The sequence below is a fragment of the Perissodus microlepis genome, chromosome 4, assembly GCF_051167445.1.
Source record: "Perissodus microlepis isolate ML-2025 ecotype Zambia chromosome 4, ASM5116744v1, whole genome shotgun sequence".
Taxonomy (NCBI): domain Eukaryota; kingdom Metazoa; phylum Chordata; class Actinopteri; order Cichliformes; family Cichlidae; genus Perissodus; species Perissodus microlepis.
In genome coordinates, this window is record NC_140464.1 from 6063106 (window position 1) to 6084778 (window position 21673).

The window sequence follows — 21673 nt, forward strand, 5'->3', positions numbered from 1 at the left end:
GAAAGCTTGAACATGGACCTTGAAAGTGCTTAAAAAGTGCTTGAATTGGAGCCAGAAAAAGGCGTATGAACCCTTGATTTGGAGGTGTTGGAGTCTGAAACCATGTGATCACTTTAAGCTCTGTGATTTATTACCTGATGGACCAGCAACACCTTCACTGTGTTTAAATGAGAATGAATCCAGCTTTACTTTAATATAGACGGCACTGTGCAAAAGTCTTGTGCCCTCGTTTCTTTACATTTTGCAGGAGAATTGGAAACGGGTGCAGCAATTCACTGAAACGTGCAAATATTCATTAAAAATACAGAATATGTGGCAAAAATCAAGTCTTTACAGTTGTAACGAGCTTGAACGTGAATGGTTGGTCTGACCTTCATCCTTCAGTTCACTCTGAACTCTCTGAACAGCTCTCTGTCGTCTTTGTGAGGACCTGCAGGAACACTTCTCCAGACTTCTTGAAGGACATTCAAAGCTCTTCTGCCTTTTGTTGATGATGTTGATGATTCCACACTGTTTATGTCCTGCTGAGCTTTGTGCTCTGGGAATGCCAGACCATGACTGATATTTTGTAGATCGGACTGCGTAGTTGTGAACTGAGTTTTGTAACTTTGTAAACCGAAAGATCAGAAAATTTCTAGTCATTCACATTTATTTAATGGGCTAAATTAAGTTTTGTCTTCAGGTCCTGGGATGATGGAAGGCGGGAGGGATTTGCTCAGATTAAACGGTTCTTCTTTCTAAACAAAAAGCTTGCAGATTCTGGTTTCATTGTGTAGAATAAAATAAAAAAAATGTTTTGACCTGGTTTAAAAACGTAAAACAAATGGAGAAATGTGCTTATGGACGTAGATCCATCGATTATTCACTTTATTCAGTAATAAGTGGCCTCATTAGTAAAGAACTGACCTGCCTAATGTACTGCAAAGCACATGTACATATATTTCAGGATCACTGTAACCTCAGCGGCTTGAAATAAACTTTATTTTGGAGTTACATATTTTGATTTTGGGCAGTTTTCTTTAGGAAACAACTGTTTCTAGTCATTCACATTTATTTAATATGCTAAATTAAGTTTTGGGCATGTGTGGCACCATGATATAGATGAATACATGAAAATTGCAGCCCCCCATTTTATTTTTATGCTTCATGTCACTTCCTTTTGGGAAAAACTACTGTTAAGCCTTTGGGTTCTGCAACAAATTAGAGTGCTTGCATTTTGCCCACAAAATGAAAAAAAAAACAGACTTTACTTCATCTAAACGGATCAAAACATCTTTTTAAAAATCCCAGCTTTAACATAATAATAACCTGCAAGAATTATTCTGCTGATGAGTGTTTGATAGAAAGGCTGAAACTTTACCAACTTTATAGTCAGTATTTCATGGCTGATTTAAGAAACAGTTGAAACAGTAGTAAAATAATTCCTGGAGTTGATAACTCATGATAGACAGATCTGACTAGTCTATGCTGATCGTGGGCGTCCTGACATGCTTTGTCCTCACCAAAGCTTTTTTTGTTTTTTTCAGAGGGCACCACAATCCTCCAGCAGTCACTCTGTGAAAAATTCTATCTACGTCACTGAAATATGGAGTTGTCAAACAGCTACACACCCAGTGATTAATTTTTGACTATGTCATTTTCCCTGACGCTTTAATAACTGGGCAATAATTCAGCATTACAAGCATAATCCTCATCAGTTCACAGGAACCTCTCAGCCCTTCAGCAAGCTTCCTGTGCTTTTGTTATGCTGCCAGGACATATTGCTGGGAACAAACAATGCCTGCAGGGACTTTTTAAGTAGCTCATTAACTTAATGTTAAGGTCTTTAAAGTATATTATTATAATTTGCATCTATGTAGCATAAATAAAAACGTGTTCATATCATTTGTTTAGTCTGTAGATGCTCCCATTTGGCAAATCAAAGTCATACTGAATAGTGCAGATGTTCCTCTATGATTAACTGCATTGCACAAGAAATTATACATTTTAATTATAAGTCTGGCAGGAATTATGGATTATTTCAACTATATTTTGTGGTTATGATAGAATAAAAATGAAAAATCCAAGCAAATAGTTCAGAATCATGTAAACAGTGCAAAAACCCGAATCCTGGTACTTGTGTTGAAGACGTTTTTTATAGAAGGAAAAAAAAGAATGGTGAAAATATCTGTTAGGAATATTGTATCAAATAAAATATTACTTTAATTTGTCTATTTCTGCTTAAGCCTGTGGAGGATTACCAACTTGCAAAACCTACAAGCACGTTGCTCTAAGGTTACTTCAGTGCCATTGCTTTATTCTGATATAATAGAGAAAATTGCCCTCGATCCCTTGAACCCCTGCAGTGACCTTAAGCGGTCCCTGAACTTTCTTTGAAAGACCACAAAGGCACACACACACAGCCACACGTACACCCTGTGAATAGATTTAGGTTTGTACGTGGATTTTAAAGGGAGGAGGGGATGGCGCATGCCCCGCATAGTGAAGGAAAAAAAATCTCAACAAAGTGGGTGGGAGCTTCAATTTTTTTTAATGCTTGGGGGGGCGGTGGCTTTCCTTTTAGGAGACAGATGGATGTGATGGCCAATAAGTGCTCAGTAATATTCTGCAGCAACCAACCACATCATCCTCCCTTGGAATTACATGCTGCACGAGATAGTTGCACAGGTTGAGTAGTTGTGTTGTCACTTTGCAGACAAGGGAAACAAGCAGCAATGTGACACAGGACCACTCAGACTCTGCTGGTGCCCTTTTCACTCTGCAGCATGAAGAATAATACGGAGTTTGGTATAATGCGTTAAACTGCAAAGCTCACTTAACACGCGTGTTTTTCTTCTTCCCGAAACTAAGCAGTGAGGCAGCAAACATCATGGTCAACATCACAAAAGAAAGCTCGAGTAGTTTCTCCATCCAGAGGCCCGATCAGAGCTTTGGGTCATCAGTGTGGATGAAGTGAGCGCGCTCAGTGAGAAAGCCCGTGAGAGCTGCAGTGAACGACGAGGAAAAAGAAAAGCAGGGACGACTGTTTTCATAAGCTGCGCTCGGCTGTGGGAGCCAAGTGGGGGGATGTCGAGCCGAAGTGGAGGAGCGCCTCGGGGGTGCAGCAACCCCAGCCTGCAGCCCCTTAGAGCCACAGTCCCATACCAGCTCCAGAGGGGCTCAGCTCTCCTCAGCAGAGAGGTCAAGACGGGTAAATACACACTCAGGAGGAGGGGGCTTGAATCTGCATTCACTTCCATGTGGTCCAGAGCTGAAAAGTTTGATTGTGCATCACTTAATCATCATTATTCCTTAGAAATGTGACCCAGTGGGGTAAAGGGTTAATGTTTTGTGGTTTTGATATATAGTGGATTTTATTCAAGTAAAAATATTGACTTTGTATCATCACAAAGGGATACTGAGCCAGAGTGATTAATCATTAAACATGAATTACTGGGTGATTAATGAAAACTGACCCTGCTGCTGTTTTTATCGTGGATGAATTAAGTTGTTTTTGTCATTTAAAAACTGCATATTTTTATATTTTGAAAAGCTGGTAAGACAAAACTGTGAATTTGTGATGGGGGGATAGTTGCTATTTTCTGACATATTTAATAGGAAATGTATTATTTTTCAATTCCTCAAAGTACTCTGCAGTTTAATCAGTGCACCTTTGTAAAGATTCTTCCAGAAGTCTCTAGAACTGTTAATTGGAGCTCTAGAGGGAAAGCATGTAACACCAGGACCAGCTATTCATACACTGAATGATTAATGAACCACAGCACACTGAAGAAAAGCAGGAAGAATATTTAAGAAGCAAATACAAGAGACGACCATGCTTCTCACCCAAAGCGAGGGCATGAACTGTTTCAGTGTGCCTAACTATGCACCAGCCGTTTTACTTGGATTGTGCTCAAAAGAGTACAATTCCAACGTGCTAAGTCAACAATGAAGGCTGCTAGCCCTGAAACATAACACTGTTCTCATAATGTTATTTAGACACTCAGCTGCCCCTTAGCACTCTGACCTGTGGGATTCCTGCTGCATGCTTCATGCTAACACAGCAGCAGCTTTAAAGACCTCTTTGTTTTACTTTGAGTACTTGTTCTTTCACTGTATCCACAAAACTCACATCTGCATGTTATTTATGTGTCCTGTCTGCCCTGCAGCATGGGCTGATGACAACATACTGTGGGTGTGCTTTTGGATTAGTTGTAAATGTACTAGCTGGCTGTGGTGAGTGTTGCCAGTGTTGTGTAGCTGGATGGCTTTGCTCCAGGTCAAAGGCATGGTCCACACCTGCCAGAGATACAAAACGCTGCCAACACGCACACATACACACTTGTTACACTCACACAGCCCTGTGGTCTGCACACTTATGGAAAGGAAGGAGGCTGTGAGCAACTGCCACTGGGGCTAAAGAGTTATTTACACTTACATGTCCAATACAGTGTCTTACTGAAGGCTAAACATGATTACACAGGCAGGAGTTCAATCCCTCTTCAGCACAGAAACAGTTTCGACATGTACTGAGTGGAAGCTTACACAGTCTCAACATGCCCCTGGCTTCTTTCTATTTTCTCTGTTTCCACAGCAGACAGAACCACGGCTCGTCCACCAAAACCCACAATCCGCCGAACTCTTTCTTTGGACGCGATTGTCGGACCCTATCTCCAGGGGCAGTGGCCCAAAGAGGCAGACGGGGCGGTAGTTAGCTGTGTCAATGATAAAGCCACACAGGTAATGATTAATATATCCTGAAACCCCCAAATCTGCTATGATACTGTGATGGAGTTGCTATGATCGAAAGAGCTTGGTCTCGATTAATCCCAGTTTGTTCTGTACCAGTGCTTCTGTTAGTGCAGGAACACAGTGTGAACCTGTTGAATCAATTGCAGAAAAGGCAAACTTGTGTCTGCTGTGCTTCTCCTGGATGTTAACGATTTCTATAGAGGACAAGATATCTGATGTTAGCTCTGCAGGTGTCTGGTGGTTCCAGTTCGGCGCGGCGGGTGGAAGGCAGCCAACTGGAAATACTCGTTTTTGTTCTTCTTTTAAAAAAAAAAATCTGCTTCTCTCCCCTCGCTGTTCCCCCCCCCTCTCGACTGTATCTGCTCCTAACTTGTGCACAAAGCCTGGAGTAACATCGCCAAGCTCCGCAAGCTTCGTCTTCTCTCCTGACACAGTTTAAACCCGAACGAACCCCCTTTGCCTCCATTGTGAGACACAGGCCCCTCCTGACCTCATTATACAGGCACCCCATCCCCCAGCACTCCCCAAAAACCACACTAACACGTACTCAGCAGCACCCCACCCTGCACCTCCTTCTGCCATAGTTCCTCTGCATTATGTCAGATGATATGACTAGTTGTTTGGCGTTACTTCATTCTTTACTTTGCACACTACTGCACCTTTTTATTCCAGTCTGTGTTAGAATAATCACTTAGCGAATCAAATGAAAGTAACTGCAACCAATTAATCAATTAAATGTTTGAGGCAATTACATTTGACTTTAGTCTGAATTAGTGCCTGCAGCTCTTTGAGTTTTGTTGGCTTGTTTTTGAGCTAAATGCTAACATTATATTAACATGCTGACAGTCAAAAATGTTTTAGCATTTTGCTAATTAGCACAAAGCTGATGGAATCTCATCCTTGTCCTCCTCATCTTCGTTCGGCTGCTCCCTTTAGGTGTTGCCACAGCAGCCTGCATTTCACCCTATTCTTTGCTTCCTCTTCTGTCACACCATGTCCTCCTTCTCTACATCCATGAATCTTCTGCAGTCTTCCTCAATCTTCGACATCCTTTGTCCAATATGTCCGCTGGCCCTTCTCTGCACATGTCCAAACCATCTCAATCTTGCCTCTCTAACTAACTTTTAATCACCTTGGTGGTTAAAAATGATCTTAACACACTCAATAGTTGTTGAGATTGCAGATCTCATTAGAGTTTTCTTTAATTTGACCTATTAAAGTAGCAGCAGTTAAATATAGTAACCTTTAAAAATGAAAACTCAATGATTGGGACTTCTTAAATCTGAGGTTCTGCATAAATGAAGATTTTTATATATATATATATATATATATATATATATATATATATATATATATATATAGAATTAGCCCAAAATGTAAAGGAAATAATATTTTTTTCCACCTTGTTCACTATATTAAAAAAAATAACTACTAAGGACATTTTAATCAGTGCCTCAAACTGGAAATATTAGCCATGGAGACCAAGTGCTTTGGTACCTTGGGGTCTTTTTATAGGTTCGTGTTCCATGATCCCTTGTCCATGTTTTGGGGAGGGTGGGGTTTTTGATGTTGGATGGTGGGGGAGGTTGGTAGCCGTAACTCTACACCAATGCCACTGTATGACTGACTCATGCTGCTTTCGGACTTATTTAGCCTGGCGACAGAGTACGTATGAGTCGACTGAAGAGGAGATGATGTCGGTGTTTTTCTACAGGCAGTAATGGCACCAGTAAGACTTCCCTGAGCTGTGAGGCCGAGCACCTTGTGTTTCGGGGGACAGAAATTCACAATGCAGTCACGGTGCATGGTTGCCTGTGAGCGGCTTATGAATAGACTGGACACCAGGGAGTGGATCAGATTCTTTGAAAGTGTGTGAAGCAGTTGACCCTAAACGTGGAGGCACCAGAACCTAGAGTATCGGATCCTGTTGCTTAAGTTGACCCGTGTGATGATGAATGTCCAGTCTACTGCATACAACCAACAGTCAGCAGCAAACAACCCAGCTCCCACTGGTAGAAGATCAAGAGTCAATGTGAAGAAATCGGTACGGATATAGGAGTGAAAAGGATGTTACAGAGTTGTGACTGACAAAGAAAGAAGTGCACTAAAAAGTCTGCTTGCTGGCTGCTTTTTGTTTTTCCTCAACAGTGTGTGACTTTGTGAATAACAACAAATAACTTATTTGTGTGTGTAAGTGCACTGAGGTGTTGAATGCACTGTATTTATAGTTTTTACACTGATGTGGTTTGGATGTTTTTTTATGAGAGTGTAAGCCGGGCTGTTTTGCAGCTCATAGTGGTTTCTTGTCGCCTTCCGCTGTACAGCTGTTGTGGGGCAGGTGTGCAAGACAGCTGTGGGGCTCAACTTAAGTGTTGTGCACACGAGTGTCGAATGGAGTTTGCCGGTTTTGGCAAAAAAAAAAATATATAGTGGGTCTCCAAAAAGGTCGCCCTTTCTGACAGCCAGAATTACTGCCAATTAGGCCATTTTCTACCAGAGCCCCTCAACAGCATGTCAGGCAAAACACTGGATGCCTTATTTATATATGCTCTCTCGCTTCCTTTTTTTTTTTTTTTTTAAGACTCCAAGTTCCTGGGCAGAGGAAACCCGGGGAAGACGAAGTGCTGGTGGGCACAAGCGCTCAGCTTCTTGGGGCAGTGCAGAGCACCTAAGGGAGGCAAGTATTGTATACACTAAAGCAGTTAATTAATCATTTCTTCTGTTTCTCTCACATACCCACACTCTTCTTCTCTTTGGCCTCCCATTGATAGCCTGAAACAAAAGGGTTCCTTCAGGGCAAACTTTGAACCTTAACCTTGAATGAATCACAATGACCCCTGAATCATTTTTCTCTCCACTCTGCCCTCAGGTGGCCAAGCTGAGACACCAGTTGCAGAAGCGTTCCCGCCATGCCCCTCCCTCAGCAGGATGCGAGCTCCCCCCCCACCCCCTGCCTGCAGGTCATGCAGCAGGAGTCACTCAGGTAGCCTTTTGTCCAATTAGGATATTAAAGGACACATACAACAAAGTTTTCATGATTGCTCCCAATGGCAGACTGTGTTCCACAGGCAGACGAGGAGGAGCTTGGTAACAGGGATATAAAAAACACTTGTTCTTTTTTTAGTACTGGCTGTCATCAAGTCTGCCGTGCTACTGCCATGCTGTCTCTGAAAGACAGTTTGAAACGAGCATATCATTCTGTACTGTTCACATGCACTATTAACAATTGCAATTGTGAAAAACCAGATGATCAGGCTTAGGCTACCTCAAAATTTGTCCGTATTATACTCGTTTCTCCTCAGACGATGCCGCTTATGCCGCTGAACAGACTTGCTCCACGGCTGCGACGGAGCGTCGAGGGCCTCAACTTAGAGCTGGAGGAAGTGTTTGTGTGTGAAAAACAAGACGATCAGCATGAGGTTAGGTCACTGAAACTTGCTTATACGTAAAACCAGAGAGGTTTTAATATCAAAAGGCTATAAGAACTACCAGTATCAACCAATTTATAGTGCAGTTGCTTTTCTCATCAAAATATCTGTGTGCCATATTTCATCACTGGTCACTTCATTAGTTACACCTTGCTAATACCAGGGTGGACCGCCTTTTGCTTTCAGAACTGTTTTAATTATTCATAGCAAAGATTCAACAAGGTGCTGGAAACATTCCTCAGAGATTTTGGTCCATACTGACATGAAAAAAAGAAAAGGATCGTTATTCACATTCACTTCAGTGTTATTATGCTAAATTTTCATTTATTTGCTTCTGAATTTTACAGATTTTGGATATCCCAGATGGCCACAGAGCTCCCGCCCCTGCCCAGAGATGCAGCAGTGGCTCTCAGAGTGACCCCTCACCGGGGCCACTGGATCCTTCCCTTCTTTCTCCTTCTCAGTCCCCTTGTATTCTTGATGCGTCACTTCTGACACCTTCAGGTTCACCTTGTCCTTTGAATCCATCACTTTTATCCCCATCCCAATCTCCCTGCACCATGGGAGAGCCAGGTTAGACAGGCTTACATTTCCTGTTTTGCAGTGCTTTATTAAACCATAAATGGATATATTTTTGAAAAATAATAATACTACAGACAGAGGTTTGCTTTAATTCTGGAATTGTTAGTAAAAATCTCTCTCTCTTTATGCAGAGCCTGTGGACTATGAGATCTTGTGTCCCTCTCCATCAGCATCGCTTCCTTCATTTGCACTGGATCCTCCTCTGCTGCAGGCCTGCTCCTCTTCGCCTCGTCCCAACAAAACCTACTCTTTTCAACGCGAACTGCCAGAAGGCTGTGAGCGAGTTCGAGTGTGTGAGGAAGCAGTGTAAGTACACCAAAGCATCATGCATAGATCATATCATGCAATTATTTCCTACTTTCTATACCACAAATTTACTTTTGTACCCAACTAAACCCCTCCCACAAGTACCATCAGAGCAAAACAGGATGTCATTACCACTCCAAATCAAGTTCAGATCACAAGACAAAAGGCACACGTTGTAACCTTGGAGCCAGTAATGACAAATAATGTTGAAAAAGTTTTATACAAATTTATTATTTATGTGTATTTTTGTAACAGCTTGCTACGCATTTACATGTGATCCCTTATGAATTTAACATTTCCAGGTTGAGCACCAAGTATCCACCACTTTGATGAAATTTATGCCATTTTCCAGTCTCTTCCAGCCTTGAGAGGTCTTGAGAGGGAATCATTATATAAACATAATGTATATACAAATACAAAGAACTTGGATTTATAGGAATTTTTCCTTTAAAAAAACATATAGATGATAATAATTCCTATATGTGTGGTGATATTTATACAAAGTTTTGTTGAGATTGGCCCACCCGTTAAGGAGGACATAGTTATCTAGAGACATAAATGCATATATAATCTATGATTATTTAAGTAAGATGATGTTATTTGCACACTGTAGTTGCTATCAAATTATGACACCATCTGAGTTTAGATTGGTTCCCTATATGCCACGTTTTCATCTGTTAATTCTGTTTGTCACTAAGTATGAAATATACAGGAAAAATGAAGCCTTGATTGTGTTACCGAATTAGGATGACTTATTATTTGTGGCACTTTAATTGCAATAATATTGGCATCCTTATTTGATATTCTGTAGAAAAATCTCCAGTCACTGTATCAGCAGAAACAGATGAAAAAGCATTTTATCCTACACATTTGTGGGATTCCATAGTGTGTTGATTAGCAAAATTGCCCAATGCGCAAAAGGTCACAACTCTGAGGAAACGCAAACCCAGCCTCAGGAGGTCACGAGTCAGTATCTGCCTTGGAGCAGTCCCAAGTCTGGATAAATGAGAAGGTTACATCAGGAAGGACACCTGGCCTAAAAATGTGTGTTAAATCAACTATGCGGCTCAATGCATTATGACGACCTTAGAAAATAAGCTAATTTATAGACTTTTGAATAAAACAGCTTAAATTAGTCTTGTCAGAATATCAGTGCACACTTGAAACCTTCTGATCTTGTGTGACAGTTATTTTTCACTGAATGATTTAATGGAATTGATGGCTTGTAGAAGTTGTTATTATGGTGCTATAAATATGTAACTACATATAAAGCCGTGGGTGCTGTGTTGCAGTATGGAGGTTCATGCTTCTATCTCTCCATCTACAGCTCTGCATATCAGGATGAGACTCTCCTCCAGTCATCCTGCCCTGACCCCAATAAAGTCAACTTCACCCCCCACGGAGGCTCAGCTTTCTGCCCGGTCAGTCTTTTGAAGCCCCTCTTGCCCTCCATGGACCTCCTCTTTCGTGGCCTGTCGGTATCTCCCGTCACTGGCTGCTCAGGTCAGGCCTCTCCTACCAGGCACCTGGGCATGCAGTAGGTGGATATCTGAGCAGAGTCTCTCAGGACTGAACCACATTGCACTGCCAGGACAAGCAGAAACTGGATGTGATATATATATTTTTTTAATGCATCGTGACAATGGACAGTGTTGCATCACTGCTGTAACACGCCATCATCACTGTGATCAAAATAACCTTTGTGACTGTGAAGATTTGTTGCTGTCATACTTTAGAATAACTGTGGCCTAAATTCTGCCCGCTTTATCTTTTGTTTTGGGTTTTTTTTTAATGTTTTTTTTTCCACCTGCAGGAAGCTTTGATTCAGCTGATATTTACCTCATCAGCACTTAAACTGTCCTAGTATTCAACCGTATGAGGCATGGATTAGGCTGCAGGATTTAAGTTGTGGAAATGCTTGAAAAGCTTTATAAATACTTGCGTTTATTAAATCATTCTTTTGCATTAAAATTGTTCTAGTTAGAGACCGCAGTCTAGAAGGGATGCTTTTATTTTTCATCTTGAAACGTGAGAATTTACTGTCAAAAACCCTAGCACTTAGAACACACACTGGTACCGGTTTTGCCTTCTTACTATCCAAACAATTGATTGATTTTAGATAAACATCCAGCTTAATTTGTGAGGGTTAACTGATGAAAAACAAAATATTTGTTGAATATATATATATATATATATATATATATATATATATCTCTGTTTGAAATATTTTTGGCTTAAAGTTTCCAATGTCCTACTTTTCTACAGATGTGTTTCAAGGGAGATACATATTTTTATGTCCTTATAAGAAGCACATGATACTGCTTCTGTTTTCACTGTTCTGACTTGTGCTGTTTTATAAGCAGACATTTTATAGCTTTATTTGCCTACAGGGGGCTTTGTTATAACCAAACTATTTTTAATAACTAGAGCAGGTCGCAGTGTTTGTCAGTTTGAGCCTTTTTTGAACCCTGGAGTTTAGACCACAGTGTTAGTGAAGAGCTTGACTTCCCTTTGAATTATTATTCAGTTGTATTTTTTCAACATAATAAATGACCTACAGGATAAATGGGGAGTAAACCTCAATGAAGAATTTGTCAGCCTTTTTTTTTTTTTTTGGTATTCTTTTTACGTGATAGCAGTTAAAAATGTTACCTGTGCTGTTGCCTGTGTAGAAAACAATAAAAGAAAATTGTTTTGGGGGCGTTAAATTGCCTTCTACGGTAATTATAATTCCTGTGGTTATTTTTTGTTGTCGTGTCTGCATTTGACACGTGTGTCTGTGGGTTTTTAAATCTAAACCCTCCCTCCTTTGCCAAATCAGCTTTGTGATTGGCTTAAAGCGGCTCCATAATTCTTACATGGACCAATGAATTTAATCCACATCCTAGGACGACAAAAGGGCACGCGACATTTTCAAGAAAGGACCTCGGCTTTTTAAATAGCTGCCTCAAGTCACGACTAACCATTAAAGGTTAACGCGAACACCAAACGATCACAGAAGAAGCAGCGTTTTGTTTGCAGGATTGGAGCGGAGTATATTAAACACGTTATTATGCCTGTATGACTCAGGGTAGTTTTATTAAACTTAATATAAGCGTACAGGCTCAGGTGCTGACACCTAATGGGTCCTTTTAGAAGATAACTTTTCCTGCTAATTGCAGGTTTTAATTTCCCAATGAAAACCCGAGCGGCACATCCTTACCGTTACTCGGGTGTGAAAAACGGGATGCTTTTAATATAGCAGCTGCACAGCTAGAAGGCCCTTCTGTCTGGGGTGATATAGGACAACCAACTATGGCATGATACTCGAATCTCAAGACAAGAGTTGGAAAGCTCCGGCAAATAAGATTTACTGCGATATATCACCAAGTCTTCCAGCTGGTGCATAATCCACAGCCAACGTAAACACGCGAGCGCCATTTCCGGGCTCGTGATAGCGGCTATAGTGGAGCGAGAGGCGGGAGCAAGAGGAGCGGGAAGTGGAGCGGTGGTGTCGGTTAACATTCCCGGGGTGGTCGACGACGGCATGGCAGCGGGAAAGGGAGCTGGGAAGCCCGCCTGGCTGTGGGACAATATGAGGTTACGGTTCATCGTTTGCTTCTTTGGAGTCTTCGTGTGCTACTTTTATTACGGAATATTGCAAGAGACGATGTAAGTAACGAAGCTAAACTAGATACATTGTTATGCTGCTGTGAACCAAAACTCCCTTCAAAAAGCTGCCGCTTTAATATTGCTATGTATACAGACGTCACTGAATCTAAATTAGTTTATTTTTCCTACCACAACATGTTTTACAATCCGAAGGGTATAACGGAATACTCCGCAACATGTGTTTGCATTGTTTTGGAATATCTAACGATGTCGCCACCGGTGTAACAGTGACTGTGTTAAAATTTTAATTAAATTAACATTTTAGTTGGAGTTTGGTTATAGTTTTCTCATTAGAAAAAAAATCACAGTTCTCGTAATCTTAATCACATGAGCATATGACCTGAAGCACTGTCTTTGTAGATCTCCAGATCTGTTAAGTAAAACTAAATACATATTTACATATATTTTTACATATTTGTCACACTTAAATTTCACTATTAGTCAAAGATGACCCATGTAAATATAAACTGGCATTTTTTAACTTGTTATTTAATTTATTAAAGGGGGGACTATCAAAACCTACCGGGCTCTGCAAAAGTAATTACCCCCTGAAACTAATAAGCGGTTGTGCCAACCTTGGTAACAAAAACTGCAATCAAGTATTTGTTATAACTGGCAATGACTCCTTTATGTCACTGTGGGGCAGATATTGCTTTCCTCACTGTTCTTTGTAGGATTGTTTTGACCACATTAAATGTTTTTTTGAAAATGAATGTCTGTTTCAGGTCAATCTGAATTAAGTCTGGACTTTGACTAGGCCATGCCAAAACCTTTAACTGCTGCTGTTATGATGTGTTAGTTTTACGTCAGATAAGATGGGATTCAAACTTTCTAAAAAGTTGATCTTTTTCAATTCAATTCAATTCAATTTTATTTATATAGCGCCAAATCACAACAAAAGTCGCCTCAAGGCGCTTCATAGATACAGAGAAAAACCCAACAATCATATGACCCCCTATGAGCAAGCACTTTGGCGACAGTGGGAAGGAAAAGCTCCCTTTTAACAGGAAGAAACCTCCGGCAGAACCAGGCTCAGGGAGGGGCGGGGCCATCTGCTGCGACCGGTTGGGGTGAGAGAAGGAAGACAGGATAAAAGACATGCTGTGGAAGAGAGACAGAGGTTAATAACAGATATGATTCAATGCAGAGAGGTCTATTAATACATAGTGAGTGATAAAGGTGACTGGAAAGGAAAAACTCAATGCATCTTGGGAATCCCCCGGCAGCCTACGTCTATTGCAGCATAACTAAGGGAGGATTCAGGGTCACCTGGTCCAGCCCTAACTATATGCTTTAGCAAAAAGGAAAGTTTTAAGCCTAATCTTAAAAGTAGAGATAGTTTCTGTCTCCCGAATCCAAACTGGAAGCTGGTTCCACAGAAGAGGGGCCTGAAAACTGAAGGCTCTGCCTCCCATTCTACTTTTAAATACTCTAGGAACAACAAGTAGTTCTGCAGAGCGAGAGCGAAGTGCTCTAATAGGGTGATATGGTACTACAAGGTCATTAAGATAAGATGGGGCCTGATTATTTAAGACCTTGTATGTGAGGAGCAGGATTTTGAATTCAATTCTGGATTTAACAGGAAGCCAATGAAGGGAAGCCAAAACAGGAGAAATATGCTCTCTCCTTCTAGTCCCTGTCAGTACTCTTGCTGCAGCATTTTTGGATTAGCTGAAGGCTTTTCAGTGAGTTTTTTGGACATCCTAATAATAATGAATTACAGTAGTCCAGCCTGGAAGTAATAAATGCATGAACTAGTTTTTCAGCGTCACTCTGAGACAGGATATTTCTAATTTTAGAGATGTTGCGCAAATGGAAGAAAGCAGTCTTACATATTTGTTTAATATGTGCGTTGAAGGACATGTCCTGGTCAAAAATGACTCCAAGGTTCCTCACAGCGTTACTGGAGACCAAGGTAATGCCATCCAGAGTATGAATCTGGTTAGATACCATATTTCTAAGATTTTCAGGGCCGAGTACAATAACCTCAGTTTTATCTGAATTAAGAAGCAGAAAGTTAGCGGCCATCCAGGTCTTTATGTCTTTAAGACATTCCTGCAGTTTAACTAATTGGTGTGTGTTATCTGGCTTCATGGACAGATAGAGCTGGGTGTCATCTGCATAGCAGTGAAAATGTATGCTATGTCTTCTAATGATGCTGCCTAAGGGAAGCATGTATAATGTAAACAGAATTGGTCCTAGCACTGAACCCTGTGGAACTCCATAATTAACCTCAGTGTGTGAAGAGGACTCTCCATTTACATGCACAAATTGGAGTCTATTAGATAGATATGATACAAACCACTGCAGTGCAGTACCTGTAATACCTACAGCATGTTCTAATCGCTCTAATAGGATATTATGGTCGACAGTATCGAACGCTGCACTGAGGTCTAGCAGGACAAGCACAGAGATGAGTCCACTGTCAGAGGCCATAAGAAGATCATTTGTAACCTTTGTAATCTTTTGTCAGACAGGATCTATTTAAGCAATTTCTTTATTCAACGGGTCTGGCCTGGGTGTGACTAGTGAAACTGGGCTCAGCTTTCAAATTGCGGTAATCAAAGTTAACTTGTGGTTTAACGATAAATGGGCGCAATTACTTTTTCACACAGATTTGGCTCTTTTTGCCTTAATAAATTAAATCATGGTTTTCTCTGGTTATCGCTGTCTAATATTAAAATTTGTTTGATGAAATGAAACGTGTGTGAGAAATATGCAAAAGAATAAGACATCTGGAAAACTTCTTCTCTGAAGAATAATTTTTATTTTTTTTAGTCTATCTTAAAAGCCAAATTCTGCATTACACAGACTTTTGTTTTGCGTTGTTTTTCTTTTTTGGGGAGTAAATTTAAAAATCTCAGAGATTTACTGGTTCAGGCATAAGTTTTTGCAAAAGAGACATTTTAGTTTCATGTATACTGTTTTTCCTATACATGCAACTTTAAAATCTGCAGTTTGGCATATGTAAAGTAAGCAGAGCTCTGCCTGTGTTCTCTTTCACATACTGAGAAAGGACACAGATGGTGTGCTGTCAACAAAGGGTACAGGAATACTCTCTGGTTTCAAAATGATGACTTGAAAATGCCATGTGAGGTGAAGCGGCACTTCTACAAACCAGTGTCTGACTTTTTTTTATTACATGTTATTACATGTTGTTATGAATATGGACATATTATCTTCAGATTAGCCCACTAAAAACAATTGCAAACTGACACCAAGTACTCAAGCAAGACAGCTGCTGAAAAAACTTTTGGTCCACTAACAGACTGCTACCATCACCACACCCCTCTTTCACTCTCCTTTTCTGAATGCCCTTTTCACAGCTAGGAGACACATGAAACCACTCAGATGTTTAACCTAGCTATTTGCATGCTCCTGCCAAGACGGGTCTGTTGTGTTCAACATGCTGTTGCTGTTTTCTAGCACTCGAGGTGATTATGGTCACGAGAAGTTTAGATTCGCCCGGACGCTGGTCTTCATCCAGTGCATCATCAGTTGTGTCTTTGCAAAGATCTGTGAGTATGTGCTGCACACAAAAACTAATAACAGTGGTTAAAAGACTCCACTGACTCTGCTAGGAAACACCTGAGAACAACACCAGTCGAATCTCTTGTAATCTCTTTTTTCTTTAATTCTCTTTTAATAATTAGTGATCCAGTTTTTTGAGAGCTCCAAGCCAGATCACACGAAGAGCTGGCTCTATGGCCTGTGCTCGCTCTCTTATCTTGGAGCCATGGTGTCCAGTAACTCTGCCCTTCAATATGTCAACTACCCCACCCAGGTGAGTATGCCCTATTTAAATGGGTCAACAGTAACTGGTTATGTGTTTTTCTTTTTTCAATGTATGTGTATTTGTGCTTGAGCCTTGCATATTGTATAACTGCGTTTTTGTTTGATAGGTTTTGGGGAAATCCTGCAAACCCATACCAGGTAAATCGAACAATAATAAGTGTTGTAGTGTTGCTTTTTAAAGTGCTTTCTTTCACCAATTCATTTACATAATAGTTTGTCACTGCTTACCTTTGTTTCCGTAGACAACAGTCTGTCTGTACTGACTAATTCAGAAAGTGTACAGTATGCAGGGTCTGTATGAGGAAATATACAAAGTCAAATTATTTACTTTTTTTTTTTTAAGTGTAGGCTACTAAACAAACACGAGTGATTCTGAGATCTTTTCTTACAGATTAGGGACACATTTAGTTTGAATATTCTTCTTAGGCATGTGGAGCTGAGAGCCTGCTTTGCATATTACAGTATGTCCTGTTTATACATGAAGGTTAACTCTCACCCCTCACAGCTTGGTTATCTCTTGAATTCTTTTTCCTTCCATATGTTTCACTCTCAGGGCTGAAGTTTTGACATGCTGTCCAGGCTGTTATCAGTCGGCTTCATATTTCTGTTATTGTCTCCTTGCAGTGATGATCCTCGGTGTGACAATACTGAGGAAGAAGTATCCACTGGCTAAATACCTGTGTGTGTTGCTGATTGTGAGCGGTGTTGCTCTTTTTCTCTATAAACCCAACAAGAGCTCTGCTGTTGCTGATGACCATATTTTTGGCTTTGGAGAGATTCTGCTGGTGAGCTAACACATATTCTGTTCATTTCACCTATTTGTCCTCATATGCTGCCCATCTGCCTGCATCTCCCTCGTGTCCTCACGGATGCTTTGACTTTCCCATTACTTTCATCTCACGTCTCGGTGTTGTGTTTTGCTGCATCATAGCTGGTCTCTCTGACATTGGACGGTTTGACTGGTGTGGCCCAGGACCACATGAGGGCTCGCTTCCAGACGGGTGCGAACCACATGATGCTGAACATCAACATGTGGTCCAGTCTGGTGCTGGGACTAGGTGAGTCTCACATCTAATAGAATATGTGTCAGGAGCATGCAGGCTCTCATTCCAACTGAAAATACATCTGGCCATTACACTGATTTGCTCACCTGCAGCTAGAGAGGAGACACTAATGAGCAAACTCACCTTGGTGTGGTTCAGTACTGCCAACACTGGTGAATATATGGTTTCAAAGCTTTCTTTATGAATAATTATCTAAGAGCATAGTACCGGTTTAAGGCTTTTGCAGAAAATTTCTTATGGTGCTATAATGTTTGTAATTAACAAAAAAATTTTGATTAAAGATAAGAACAAAATATCCTATGTTTAATGTAGTTTTCTTCAGGTGCTTTTCCACTCAAAACTTTTTAAACACCAATTCAAAGTGAAATCACCTCATGGTGATTTTGCATTTACAAAAGTACCATAAGGTGTTCTCCGTTGTAGTGCTGTGTTCCTAAGGTGATTTTAATGTGAGTTTGGTATATTTTATTCTCATTCTGGATTCTGACATGAGCTCCAGGATGAATAGCGGGTGTGATGCAGTAGATGGTAGCAAGAAGTTTAAAAAAAAAAAAAAAACCCTCAAACAGAACCAATAACAGCTGCATTAGAAGCAGAAAATGTGTGCACTTTTCCCTCAGGAGGCAAAAACTCATTAATTCAGTCAAGGTATAGTGTGGAGTGTTATCTTTTTAGATAAGAAATCCTGCACCTCAAAGCCCTCAGTTCTGTTAGCAGATTGCTACAATATGCTGAAGAGCAAGGCACATAAAACAAACACAATTTAATGATTTTTCTATCCTTCCTGAACCACTTTATTATGCTAAATTACATTTTATAAAGCTATGGGTTTTTTTTTCATAAGCGTTAAGTGCAGTTCCAATATGCAACCTTAACAGCTTTTAGTTATTGGTTGTCAAATGTGTGCAAATGCAGATATACTCCTGGTTTCAACATGCACAGCAAGACTTTGATGTCTAGTATTTCCCAAGATGCAAAGGTATTCTTATACCTCCACTCCTACAAATTCATTACACCCCCACACTAAGATTTCACCTAACTGCTAATACTGTACAAAACCACTTGGTGGTGCTGTACATTCACACTGTGAACACGGTCTGGTTTTCTTACCAAGGATAGTCAGAAATGAACTGTGTTTTTGAAAAGTTGTTGATGTTACGTTCCTTTCTGTTCTCAGCGGTGTTGTGGACAGGGGAAGTGTGGGAATTCCTGAGTTTTGCAGAGCGCCACCCGGGCATCTTTTACAATATATTTCTGTTTGGAGTCACCAGTGCTTTAGGCCAGGTAGGTGGATCAATGCGAGTACTGATTATTAGCAATGCCATATTAAAGAACAGGAAACACCCTGTTGTGTTTTACAATAGATACTTAGTAATGACTGACATCCTGACTGGCCGGCTCAAATGTTCCTTTTTCAGACCTTCATCTTCATGACAGTTGTGTACTTTGGGCCTCTGACCTGCTCCATTGTCACAACTACGAGGAAGTTCTTCACCATCCTTGGCTCTGTTATTTTGTTTGGCAATGTAATGACTACAATGCAGTGGGTTGGCACCATTCTCGTATTCCTCGGTCAGTAACTATATTACTTTCGTATTTTAATATATTAGATTTCCATTTCGTCAGGTTTCCAAAAGGTTGATTCTGTTCATCTGGACATAGTCTTTTCAATCCAAGTGACAAAACGTTTCTCCCATTGAAAATGCTACGTCCAGATGAACAGAGTCAACTTTTTGGAATTTACTTACCTGGATGATTGAGTATGCATCAAGACATTTCGTCAGGTTAAATGTACATAAAATATCTGTTCAGATGTTGTGTCTTCCCTCCATTCACATCTTTGGTTTTCTCACTTTAGGTCTTGGAATGGATGCTAAATTTGGCAAAGCCCCCAAGAAGACTACACACTGAAACATCTGGCGCACATGAGGAAAAAAAAGAAGAGAAACACTAGATTGGAAACACTATAGCCAGTATATTATTTTCATAAGACATCATGTACAGGCACACTATATGTGCCTATGACTTGTTGAACTATGGTCAGATATTTTATTGCATTTAAAAGAGAGTCGTTGTAGTTTTCAACTCCAGCTTCTGTTGTGTACAGTTGATATACTGAAGAGATGCATTATATGGGATCAAGTCCAGAATATGAGCTGTGACACAACTTGCAATCCTTTTTGTGGAAGAATTTGAACTGGCTGAAGTGCACAGGTGTAAACCTTATTTTATTCAGACGAATCTTTATTGTTTCTGAAACCAGCTCACCTGCCTTGGATTGATGTTGAACCAAACAAGGCCTTAGAAATACATTTCCAGCAGTTAACCCATGAAATTACACCAAATGGTTTACAAATGGATGCTTGAATGTGTGTAATTGTAACATTTAGTTTGTCTGAGAAAACAATTAGTAAGTTTAATGTCCTTTATGAAAATTTAGACGGTTGTATGTCGCCTGTTGTCTTATGTCCAGTCTTACTATTAAATTGTATTTACGTTTATTTTCTAAAGTTGAAAATTACTTGCCATAAAAGGGAAATTATTATATTTTGTTGTCATTTTTATTCTTTTTTTTTTTCTTTCAATTTTTAAAAACTGGTTCAAATCGGTTCATTCTAGAATGGTATTGACCGCATCATGACACTAATCACCAGCTACTTGTTAAACCTGTTAGCCAAACCCAACAATTAAATGTATTTAAACACCCATCGATATTCCAATAATATGTAGCTTACACAATTTTCTCTACTTCAAATAATATTTTTAAAGATGCATTGATTGTGGAAATGCACCTAAGGAATGAAAGGACACCGGACTTCCAAATATGAAATGCCCCTGAATCAATATTTTGAATGGAACTGGTAAAAAACTGGAATATTGATTATATCTTAAGGGAAATGCCCTTAAACCTGACAATTAAAACTAAATAGCCAGGGTTTTGTTTTCTTGAAAATCAATGCAGTGTTTGGAGGAGAAATAGCTGACAGTGAACTCTGCTGTTAAAACATGGATGCACTGATAAAAGAGACGTTAACAGCAGCCTGTTTTGTTTCTTTATATTTAATACAGAAACAAAATATGCAATCTTTAATGTATTTAAATAAGGCCAGCAAAATTTTACCTTCATACTACAGAAATTTTAAGTTATAGGTCCTCAAAGTACTTAGGGGACCCCAGGATTTTTAAATCCGTCATAATTTAATAAGTGCATTTGATAGCAAAAATTGAAATCTGATGACATTTTCAGGGTTTAAACTTCCACTTAGATTAGTTTTACATCCACTCTAAATGTCACAGTCCAATTCTTGTTTTCTTTAGCATGATTAATTAATACATTTTTATAACCAACTTTCATCATCAATATCATAGTTCACCAATATCATACAGTGAAATCTGAGATTTATTTACTCATTCAATTAAAATAAATTTGGAGTAAGTGAGCACTATTTATGTATAATGCAAATTATAAACTCATCTCTGTGTGCACTTTGAGAGAAATTACTCAGGAAATTATAATATGAAAGTATCATTTAGCATTTAAATATACCACAGTTGTAGTTCAAAAAATAAAATTACAACTCATAACAGTGCGGAGGGAGTGCCTCAACAACAAATTAACAACATTAACTGTGAGGAGAAAATCCAAATAAAACAAAAGTGAAAACAAAATCGCAACTTTAAAAAAAATATGATAACTCATCAAGGTCAAGAAGGTCATGATGATTTTGGACTCTTTATTATTTCTTTGAACTGCTGTTTTTCCAGTGTGGAATGATTGTACGGCAAACATCTGATGACTTTTAAAAACACAAATTGTTCTGTTTAGCAAGTTTCAGCTCAACCACACAGTTTTGGTAGCCATTAGCAAGCTGCTGGAAGAATTCTGGCTGAACATTTGACTTTTCTTGGCAGAATTTTATTTTTTTTAATCTGCTTGATTCCCTGGCAAGAAGTTGGATTTTAATCATACTGCACAAATTTCCAATAGAGTCGAGACTAGGGGTTTGTGGAATTTGTTCCAGAAACTTAATGCTAGCCTCCTTTATCCATTCCAAACCCAGCTTTGGATTTGTGCTTTGGATTGTTTGGTGATCCTTTTGGAACACCCAGCTGTGT

General features: G+C 39.7%; 2 protein-coding genes across 2 annotated transcripts; both read left to right on the forward strand.

Annotated features, from left to right (window-relative positions):
- Positions 1-2626: 2626 nt before the first annotated feature.
- On the forward strand, positions 2627-11243 carry fam117aa (family with sequence similarity 117 member Aa). Its single transcript, XM_084925278.1, has 8 exons — positions 2627-3190; positions 4574-4719; positions 7313-7408; positions 7601-7714; positions 8034-8150; positions 8507-8732; positions 8873-9047; positions 10375-11243. The coding sequence occupies exons 1-8, from the start codon at positions 3067-3069 to the stop codon at positions 10586-10588; spliced, it is 1212 nt and encodes a 403-aa protein (XP_084781404.1). The 5' UTR covers positions 2627-3066; the 3' UTR covers positions 10589-11243.
- Positions 11244-12168: 925 nt separating this feature from the next.
- On the forward strand, positions 12169-20104 carry slc35b1 (solute carrier family 35 member B1). The gene is made up of 9 exons (XM_084925279.1): positions 12169-12698; positions 16125-16216; positions 16352-16482; positions 16601-16631; positions 17118-17278; positions 17425-17551; positions 18735-18841; positions 18976-19129; positions 19416-20104. Exons 1-9 carry the CDS (start codon positions 12574-12576, stop codon positions 19466-19468), a joined length of 981 nt encoding a protein of 326 aa, XP_084781405.1. The 5' UTR covers positions 12169-12573; the 3' UTR covers positions 19469-20104.
- Positions 20105-21673: the final 1569 nt, after the last annotated feature.